Below are 11,090 nucleotides of genomic sequence, written 5' to 3'. Positions count from 1 at the left end.
CCCAGGTATGATTCCAACCCTTTTGAGTAGACGCCACAAAAGAAAACAGAACAGGAAATTGTAGCATCATCTATTTGTCATGTGACTATAGCCGAATTATTTGTATTGGGGTCATGGCATGTACTCATTGGTTTCTGTAAAGCCCAAAACGCACGATTGACCAGTCATTGCATTGGTGTGGTAACTGTTGACCTTAAAACCGCTTGGTCAGTTTGTTGCAAGGAGTTGCAACTAGTTGCATTGGTGCAGTTGCATGTAGGCAGGCAGCTCCATACACTACAATTTATGCAAAAAAAGTAGTTTAATCATGTCAATTTGTCAAACCCCACAGGAACATGATTGTTCTATAGTTGTAGGTCTGACTACCTAAATGACTTGGCCAGACGGCCACAATAAAGCCCAATATTAATCAGCAGCAGGCAGTTAAAAATACAGCATTTAAGGGGTAATGTGTAAAAACAAGCCGATTGTAGTAGTTGGTTCAGTGGCAAATATGCCACTACATGTCAGGTTGCACAAACTCACCAGTGAATAGGTAAGACCCAGCTGAAACGTATGCAGTTGCACTGCAGAGCCCAAAGTTAAGATTACAAATAAATATTACAGTCAGCAAATGTTTTATTGAGCAGAAGTTTTAACTGAATAATCAAACACTTTCCTAGGTGTTACGGTCAAAACGAACAGGTTCAGAAAAACACGACTTAACATCTTCATCAGGATTCTTCTTCATCCACCAATCACACAACCATCCATTATAATATCTCATCACTTTTTGTGGACAATGAGAACCAATAATAATGTAGAAAAACATGTTTACATTTCCTGACAAAAAGGCAGAAAACACATAGGCCAACATGGGAAAGCTAATCATATCAGATTTTAAAAAAAGAAACTTTTAACAAGACAAAAAAATGGAGTTCACATGTGAGAAGACAATCTGATCTGATGCAAATCCATCAATAGACATTTAATAACAAAAAAACAAAACAAAAAGGATCATGTTAAAAAAGCCAATATCTCCAGTTGCCATTGACAGTGATGTGTGGGTTTAGACAACCGGTATGCAACAAGTTCTGGCAGACCGTTTCGTACAGTTTATGCAGAGAGGTCACTGCTATTGAAACGGTCTTGGTCGTACACCTCTGCGACAACCTTGCGACCGCCGAACCAGCGGTCATTTAGGGCCTCAATGGCCTTGTTCATTTCCGAGGCCATGGAGAACTCCACAAAGATCTTGACGATGATGTCTGCGTCCTCCTCCTCTCCTTGCTTTTCCTGGTAAATGATGACTCTGTTGACCGCACCGAATTTGCCACACTCCTCTGTGACCTCTCCCTCCAGTTCGTCATCGATGTCCTCGGGTCCCACCATGTTTCGGAGCACCATCACCGTAGACTGCATAACAAGGGGAAAAACAAGAACTGAGGGAGCACCAACAAGACTTTCTACATAGAAATTCTGCTGCCCCTTTTCTTCCATTTATTTCAAGCATAGACTTCCATCTAAATACCCCTCTTGGGGAAGTTTCTTTAAGTGAATTTTGAATGCAGGTCCGAGACCAAGTAAAGCTGAATTTGCATCATCCACCATCACTGAATTCTATTCTACCACTGTTACTATTGTAAAATGGGCCTGAAAATCCACCTTTCAGCAGGCCCAAAGGAGGAAATGATCACGCCCCTTCCTTTTCCTCCTCACTGTATACACTAGTGTTTTATTATTATATTACCTGTGATGATATTGCATTTTATTGCATTACATGTCCTGATGAGAAAGCAAATACGTCAAATATTTTAATGTGACATAATTAACCGCAATGTTGATTATAGAACGCTGTCAATTAAGACAATAAAAAACGTTTGCCGACCCCTGGTATAGACAGACAATGCACTAAACCTTACCACGTGCCCAGAAAGGGCCAGTGAAATACTGCTATTGGGTGTAAATTCCGCATAACGGACCATTAGATCGCAAACTCACCTCAGATTTTCGAAGCAGTTTCTGCATGACCATGTGTCTGGCACTACTGCCAGAGATGCTCATGTGCTCTTGGTCGCTCAACATCTCCTGTCCCGTCCCGTCCTGCTGACTCTCCTCCTTCTCTTTCTTCTCCTGTATGCTCTGGGCAGCAGCAGCGATGGCTTGGGCAGACAGGACCGGCGGCGACGCCAGCACAGGGTTCACAAGCCCCACCTGGGGAAGCACTGGCATGGTCGGCCGCACCGGAGTCACGCCTGGTAGTGGAGGCAGAGATTCATCACAAGGTGGCGCACTACTACTAGCCAGACAAAATAATAGACTTATTGACTAATTGAGTGACTGCCAGAGATTTTTTAACATCAAGGTTAGACAGAAATGACAGAATTACACGTATTCAATATTTCTTTCAATGATTGAATGAGTTGAATTATATTGCAATGTATTTGAACCACTTTAAACTAACGGTTAAACTGTTTTTGCCTCTGGGGGCACCACCTCGATTTTTGTGTAGAGACAGGAACTCTGTTTGGGTCCTCCCCTTAGTCTACTTCCTCCCGGGGGCTTCTGAGTTTATTTGTACGAACAACAACAAACATGTTTAGGGCAGTGGTATCGACAGATTCTGATGTGATTACTTTAACCCCAACATTTCCATTTAGGGCTTTTTAAAATATATGCATATAATGTAAGTATATGCAGAATATATACTGCATATAGTGTGCCATATTCAGGTTGCGTCAGCTAGGTTAGGAGGGGGTGCACAGCCAAAACTGTTTGGGATTCGCTTAACTGGTTAAAATTGTATTAGGTCCACCAAAATAAACTACAGTATGTGGAGCTCCCAAATCAATAATAATATTATATATATATTTTTATGTGTTGTAATACAGTACCACAAGTCAGGTTACCGATTAACCTTGCTTACTGCAGGCTTTATTACTCACTCAGCTACTCCTATCATTTGCGCGCCCTTACACACCTGTGATAACTCCCGGCGCCTGGGCAGCCATGACGGCCTGGGGTATACCCATTTGCTGACCAAGAAGCTGGGGCGCTGCTAACGCCCCAAGGACTGATGCCCCGGCAACAGCCTCCTTGAGAGAGGGGGGGCCGGAGACATTAGGCAAGGGAAACACACAGAAACACAGCACAAGGCAGCACAGTCAACGATCACACTGCGTGACACACGGTGAGCTAAACCTTTCCTCATCTCATTAACAGACTCAAAGCTTACCAAGGATATATATTATTTTAGAAACTTCGCTATCAAAACTCATTGATCTCTATAAGCAAGCGGCAAGTACAGTACAGGAGGGGATTAAAAAAAACGAACAACAAAAGAACAAAGGTTTAGAATCAACACACGTGACGCTACACACAATGCAGTGTTTACCTTTCAACAATAGTTTGACTGGTGATATGAACTACAGTGAATGTGTTTGTAGTGGCTATAAGAGGTATGGACTCAGAGGAGAGGTATGACTCAGATGATAAATTAGCTTACACACCTTATCAGCTTTGTATCCTTTTTTAAATCACTAATAAATGTGCCATTTTAGTGTATAAAGGAAATGGCACCAAGAACAGATACTGTCCTCTCAGGTTTTTAACTTATTGTAACACATGTAGAAGCATGTTCTTCTATTCTGCGGGATGAAAAAGTCAGATTCGTATTTCGTTCTCAAAGTCATCTGTTATGTTTCAGAATAATAGTTGAACATTATAATTGGGAAAGGACAAGTTAATGTTTCATTGTTATAGTTATATATAATCTTGATAATTTCACCTGTGCTATTGGTTATCAGATAAAGTTAAGTCTAGCTAAATCTGAATTATATTTACCTGGAAGGCCATTAAATCCCTTTGGAAGGGATTCATACTTGCCTGGGCCGTTATCTTAGCGGTAGCTGCCGCTGCGGCCACAGCCGCTGCCGGCGGCAGACCACCAGGGGTGGTGGGGGTCAGCATGGGCATGGGTGGAGTCACGGCTTTGCCCACCCTCAGGTACTGACCCCCTAGGTCAAAGAGGTTCATAGACGACACTGCGTCCAGGGAAGACTGTGGCTTCTCATACTCTGCGAGAGGGGGATAAAAAGGTGCCGTTTAGTAGCCGAGCAACAGACATAGGACGACACCACAGCTTGAGGGCCTGTCCCAGCTCACCGATGAAGCCAAAGCTCCTGTGGCGTCCTGTGGTTGGATCCCTGGCCAACGTACACGACTTGATCCGTCCGAAGGCCTCAAATACGCTCTTGATATCCTCATCCGAGAGGTCGGGGTGGACGGAGGCTACGTAGATCCGATTGAAGGCGCGTGCCTCCTCTGCCAGCTGGTCAATGATGGGTTGCGCCTGACCGATGTTACTTGGCCGCCCCACCTACAGCACAGATCATACCAGCACATGGCTACTGAATAGGGGGGTCATGTGGAGCCGACTACTGAATAGGGGGGGTCATGGAGCCAACCGTGAAACGCGTTAACCGCAAACCTCAACTCTCGGGAAAGGCAACCTGAGACCAAGACCAACTTCAAGATAAATAACCCACCAAAGATCACTAGAATCTACTCGATTTTGTCGCCATCTTTTCACCAGCCCTGCTTAGCTGCATCTCCACTAGACCATCCAGCCGAGGTCTGAGTCTGAGTTTGAAACTCCTGCGATCGATAATACCAGCCTGTAGACCAGCCCTGTTATAGCCTATCAGCAAAAACGCTATGACTAGGTCATGGTATGGTGGGGTTGGTTTACAGGGTTATTATCAAACTACTTCACAAAATAAAACTATAATCTACCTAAAGGTTAAAGTGTAAATGTTTAATCTACCAAAGGTTAAAGTAAGTGTAATAGAGATGTATATAAGTATATGATTAAGTAGAAACTAGTAGAATAAACGAATCGCACTGAACCACTGGGCCAATCACCACCTCACACATTCTAACCATTCTAAATCAAAACTCAACTCAAAGCCAGTATCTCCTGTGAATCAAAAATGCCTCTTCAGGATGCCTAAAGATGTGCAGCTAAGATTGAGTGGCAACACTAAACATTAAGCTGATCTCTGAAATAATACTGTAATTCCTGGTAAGCCTTTCATAATTACACTAAAATCAATTGTTAACTTGTAATTGCATTGTAATAGAGCTACACACCATTTCATAGTGGAAAACAAAGCCCTCTCCATATGCATATTACTACTAAATGAAATTACAATGCAACTACAAAAAAATGCACAAAGAAAAACAAACCAAATTGTGTATTTTAACAACACCGTTGTTACACTAGGAACCACAGCCTTATTAGCAACCACAAGATCAACCTTTGTGTACAGCGTGACCACACTGATTGCGCTAGTTGGAATTAACACCGACCAGGGACCGCCAGCGATCGCCTCACCCACTAACTGTTGTCGCTCTACACACGCGTGCCCTAAAGACCTGAGCCAAACAAAGGGCCCCGTTTGAGCTACCCTACGTCAGACGAACGTATAGGGTGTGAATGGATCTGTGCTGCAGGTGGGGCGGCCAAGCAACACCAACCAGGCGCAGCCCATCATCAGCACATCGTGGACAAAGAGCAGCGTCACGCGCCCGCCGCAGGGGGTCGGGCGTCCTACTGGAACTGGTTCACTAAGACAATGTGGTGACATCATGGAAGCAAGAGAGAACAGCACAAAAAAACACAACACATGGCAAATACACTCGCACACACAAGCACACGCACCTGGAAAGCAACAGACGCACAAAAGCAAAACAAAAAAAGCAAAAGGAGGGAGAGAGATGAGAGCGGGTTTAGATACTTTCAAGACATTCAAACGATTAAATTTGTGTCCAAGATAATTTCACATTAGGAAAATTAACAAGCAGTGAGATGAGAAAAACGACTCGGGATCCTAAAATAAAACAAAAGAAAAAGAGGGTTAAAAGACTAGAGGGCGCTGCTGGTTGTCCTGGTTTGTGCATGGATGGATCCCTACGGTACATGACCAGGCCACTCACCTTAATGTTTCGCCCACCCAGCATGACGGAGTTCATCTGCTCCAGAGCCAGCTGTGCTGCCTCTGGGATGTCATACTCCACAAAGGCAAAGCCCTGGATAACACAGCAGGTGAAGAGGATGCATTAAGATACCTATAGACATCGGTGGCAAAGGGAGCCCTATCTGTAATCCTCAACCACTGTTCCAAGCCTAAAAAATAAATGAATTTATGATTTAATTAAAAGCCCGGCCAATGTCCCAATTTTTGGGTCCATTGCCAATCCCAATTCACGATTTTGTTTTTGCTTATATGATTTGACAGAAGTCAATCTATAAGCACAACGCATCACAACATGAGAAGCATTGACATTTTCACCTATGCCTGGACCAATAAGCAGCAAGATTACACTTTAACCATAAAGAAAATAGCAGATGTAGAACTTAATAAGTTGTGAACTTGATTTCATTTTTTTTCTTACTTTCTAACATTTTCACCTATGTCGGGTTAATGACAATTGGCTGAAAATTGGCTGCATAATACCGATACCCATGTTGCCAAATAAAGAGTCACCGCTATAGTTAACCCTATACTATCGTCAGATATTGGGACTGCAGTGATGCGAAGAACACGAACCTTGTGCTTCATTGTAACAGAGTCCCAAGACATGTCAATGCTCTTGATGGGCCCAAAGGGAGCAAAGGCCTGTCTTATGGTATCCTCGCCGAGCTCATAGTATATGGAGCCCACATACACACGACACATGATGGCTAGAGCCCGCTGTCGCTGAGCCGCCACCTGCCCACCAAGGAGAACAACGCATTTTCAGCATTAGGGTGTTGCAGTGCAGAATAACTCTCTCACACACACACAAAAACTCTCACACACACCACAATCTAAATATATATAATGCTGATCTTTTACAGTAACATTTGATTATGTCCATCTGTGCCATTAGTATGGGGTTTTAAGAATGCATTTTGCTTCCTCCAACAGTAGAGAGAGGCCATTGCCTAATGGTCTTTGTAATGAGGTAGTTAGCAAGGGACAATAACTTTGCGGTGTATAGGGCAGAACAGTGGCAGACAATGTCTGGATCCATTGATCCATTGATCCAAAGCACATTTGTTTTCCCCATAGATTTCCAAAAATATTTATATCAATTATTTTAAGCCTAGAACCAAGCCATCCAGGTGAATGACCGCCATAAAACATTTTCTGTGAAAAATTATTGAAAACCGCATAACAAAAAGGTATTATATATAGTATAATGATCATATAATAAATCAAATAAAAATAAAAATAAATATATTATATACTATTATAATAAATACTTATAATTATTTTCCACAGAATCAAATGGCTTATGGACTGGTATAACCAGGAATCTGGATGGCTTCATTCTAGGCTTAAACATATTTTTGGAAATCGCTATGGGAAATTTGAATAGTGTCTGGATCGATGGTACCAGAAAATGGCCGCCACTAACTACCAGTATGCAATATAAGAATGAAGGAAAAAACATTTGATTTTGAGGAGATTGACATGCACAGCTCTCACTGATGTTTGGCTTCTGTTAACTGACCTGTAGTCCAGAGATGCAAGTAACATAACAAATGCAATCGTGGGGTTCAAAACGAGTCCTGATGAAAGCATTTCACCCTTTCGTCTCTAAGGGGAAGGATGGTTTTACCTGGCTTGATTCTACCACCAACTGGTACACTAGAAGCCTAATGCATGACATAATGGGAGGATGACATCTGCAAACTTGTCACAACTTTTTAGTTTCCCGTTTCAGCAGTTCTCTCGATTTTGGCTAATTTAAAAAGGGACTGCTATCCCTCTTTATTCCCATGCCAAAACATAGGTTATTTAACTTGTTTGACAATGCATAATTTGGAGGGAAACATGGCATTTTCTTCCCCAATAGGCTGGGCTATTAAGGAACCAAACCACTTGGCCTTTAATTCTTGCATAATCTTCATAAATACCAGTATGAAATTGTGCACTGTCTATTCGAACCAAGACTCCCAATTGAACAGCTATTAAATGCTTACAATTATGACTGGTCATAATTTTGTATGTTGATAATGTGTAAAATAAGCATTATTTGGTTGATTGAAAATGGCATGGATTGAGGCAGAGCATTACAAACATAAGAAGGTTAACAGTCCATTTTCATAGGACATTCGCACAGAAAATAGAAAAGTGTAATAATCTATTGACCGATTGTAGAGGTGAGAGTGGATCGCCAAAGCCCATTGTCACTGCGGCCATCTGAAAGACAGTAAAGATGAAGAAAGTCGTGAAAAGTAGGTATCTCTTGGCTATATATTAGGGATGCACCGAAATTGAAATTCTTGGCCGAAACCGAATACCGAATATAGGAAACAGTTGGCCGAAAACCGAATACCCGAATATGATTAATATTATACATCTTTTTTCCTACCATTGCTGTCATGGCCGTACCTTAAAGCTACCTGATTTATTTAAAATAAATGATTATGGCAAAACTTAACTTAAAAAATAATCACTATTATGGGTCCATAAAACATTTATTCAGCCCTTTTGAATGCATTAATTGCATACACTATTCTGTGATATATTTTCTGCCTATTCGGGCCGAAACCAAACATTTTCTGCGGCTGAATATTCGGGGCATCACTAGTTAAAATAGTATGTTTATACAGAGTAAGTACAGAATAAATAATCTCTTAATCACCGGGTAATGACTGTGACACAGTCCTGTATCTGAAAGGTCAGAAATGCAGTCCTTGCAACCACAATGTTTCCAGCCAGACAGGTCTAGTCCAGAATGCCACTTAAGCACTATAAATACTTTGTTGTACAACAAATAGCAAAGATTGTTGACCTACAAGCTTGTAGATGTTTGGAAAATTTGAAAGATTTAGAAAGCTTTTGCCTATAATGCCATGTTGAAAGTGGTTATCACTTAACATACCTACACCCGCACAGTATCATTGGTATGAAGTGTAACTGAATATCGCTGTTTTAGTATCCTCACTTAACCCATTAACCTGAGTTTGATTCTACAAATGTTATATTATGGTTATGGCAAAACTTAACTTAAATAATAATCACTATTATGAATCCATAAAACATTTATTCAGCTCTTTGAATGCATTAATTGCATACACTATTCGGTGATATATTTTCTGCCTATTTGGGCCGAAACCGAATAGGCCGAAAATGCATATTTAGCCATTTTCTGCCGAATATTTTCTGCGGCCGAATATTCGGTGCATCACTACTATATATATATATATATATATATATATATATATATATATATATATATATATATATATATATATAATATAAGCATTTATTTTAAAGAACTTCAAAGCATTTGTGATCTCTTCCACCTGAAAGGCAAAAGCAAGGGCACGTGGTCTCTACACACTTTGTCATAAGTAAACTGAACTGTCATTCAAACTATACAGTGCACAGCAGAATGAAATATTACATTTCAACCGGCTCATGAATGTAATCAATGTCAATAAACAATATAAAGTAATTAAATTGTAATAAGTTAGTAGAGGTCTAGACGTCAAAAAAAGAAAAGAAATACTATATAAAATGTACGCCTAAACATTTCCTTGTGTTAAGGCCTCACTCACTCAAATGTTGTTCTGCCCTCCCACCTATGCAACAAGGTTGTCTTCAAACCATGTGACTCCCATTGGAAATGCATTGAGGCGGCCATGACACTCCCAACATGCAAGACACAATGTGTCTTGCGTGTGTCTTACGTGTGAGTGAGGCCTTAGTGATCTCAGAGCTAACGAAATATAAAAAGGCTTTAGGGTTGTTGAGGATGTATCAAAACAGTTCATTCTGCACATCTCACCTGCAGGTTGGTAAGCTGCTGCTGTTGATGGGCAATGGTCTGCTTCACCAAGACACTCTTAATGCTTTGCTCCATTGCATACTTCTTTGCCTGAAAAAGACGTGGTACATTTGATTACAGACATAATTACATTAAATGTAATTAAAACGCATTAATTCAAATTCCATAATATTTGGAGCATATGTTTTCATTCAAGTACTGTAGTACAGTACTTTGTGGACCAGGCACAAAATTGCACTTTGCTTCTTGCACATTGCAGTGACAAATTAATTATTCTCTATTCTGATTAGTGTGTAACAGTGTTAATTTTGACAGCAAATTCTGATTTAGTCCCCCTTTTGAATAACAGTCAAGACATTTGAAATGGTTTAGTCTTTTGTCGCATTCATTTCACACCAGGATGTTTTACTGCGATCGATTAAAACTAATCTTGCTGCGTATTGCTGGAAAGTGAGTTTCATTTGGCAGGTGGGAAGGCTCATTTGAATTTCCGGTGCAGATCAAACGATTCTAGTTCGCCAAAAAAAAACAGGGCTTCGCTTCACTTTCAAGCGCACCTGATTTCGATTCACTGCAGGAGTGAATGCAATCCGCAATTACGAATCAAATAAAGGAAATGACGCAAACAATGTGGCGGATGTCTGTCTGTGCGTAAACATGGAGCGCTGTCACTGTATGTGGAGTGGGGACTTTCTTCATCTCAATTAAATATAAATACTTAAACATGTTTAGGTCAGCATGATCTATGACTGTAGAAAATATGGTATATACATAATAATTTTATAAGATGAACGGCTGGATCATCAATGGGAGCACATATTGTAAACGTCAGATTAATTTTGCACGTCGTCTCCGCTGTGCATCCATGTCCCCAAAACACACCCCCTGCATCCATCCAAGTTACCCTCACTTTACTTCCCAACTAATTACGAAGAATAATTTAATGTTTTATGTTTTCTGGGGTTGACACTTGACACAGCCCAGTGTGAACGCAGCAAACAAAGAAACTGCAACTTCATCCCCCAATCGCACCAAGTCTATCTAAGTACAGGTGTGAATGCGACCTTAGAGTGCGTATGGATATGTGCACCGGGGGTGCACTCACGCAATAGTTTGTATTGTACATTACGCTATATCCGAACGCACCTTATGTCGACTAAATATCAAAATATTTGTAGTCGTAGTCTTTTAGTCTTAGTCAACCAAATTAAGAGTGGAAGAGATGTGGTGTTATACCCTCTGAAGTGCCTCCTGCTGCTCTGGGG

General features: G+C 41.0%; 1 protein-coding gene across 3 annotated transcripts in view; it reads right to left on the bottom strand.

Annotated features, from left to right (window-relative positions):
- Positions 1 to 600: 600 nt before the first annotated feature.
- LOC310868298 (poly(U)-binding-splicing factor PUF60-like) overlaps positions 601 to 11,090 on the bottom strand; it is a 12,367-nt gene continuing 1,877 nt past the window's right edge. For 2 of the 3 annotated variants that reach the window (XM_083778665.1, XM_083778664.1), the window contains 10 exons: positions 11,062 to 11,090; positions 9,826 to 9,915; positions 8,181 to 8,231; positions 6,591 to 6,752; positions 5,977 to 6,069; positions 4,144 to 4,357; positions 3,823 to 4,055; positions 2,960 to 3,074; positions 1,981 to 2,234; positions 601 to 1,395 (listed from right to left, as the gene is read on the bottom strand). The exon at positions 11,062 to 11,090 is cut by the window's right edge and continues 67 nt beyond it. In XM_083778665.1, coding sequence (XP_083634791.1) covers positions 1,096 to 1,395; positions 1,981 to 2,234; positions 2,960 to 3,074; positions 3,823 to 4,055; positions 4,144 to 4,357; positions 5,977 to 6,069; positions 6,591 to 6,752; positions 8,181 to 8,231; positions 9,826 to 9,915; positions 11,062 to 11,090 — 1,541 coding nt within the window. In that variant the 3' untranslated portion in view covers positions 601 to 1,095. The remainder of the gene's footprint in view (positions 1,396 to 1,980; positions 2,235 to 2,959; positions 3,075 to 3,822; positions 4,056 to 4,143; positions 4,358 to 5,976; positions 6,070 to 6,590; positions 6,753 to 8,180; positions 8,232 to 9,825; positions 9,916 to 11,061) is intronic. The other variant, XM_083778666.1, reaches the window with a different exon arrangement.

Source organism: Protomyctophum parallelum (assembly GCF_964188405.1).
Source record: "Protomyctophum parallelum genome assembly, chromosome: 12".
NCBI classification, from domain to species: Eukaryota; Metazoa; Chordata; class Actinopteri; order Myctophiformes; family Myctophidae; genus Protomyctophum; species Protomyctophum parallelum.
Note: the sequence above shows the minus strand (reverse complement) of the source record. Positions and strands in the feature narration are given on the sequence as shown.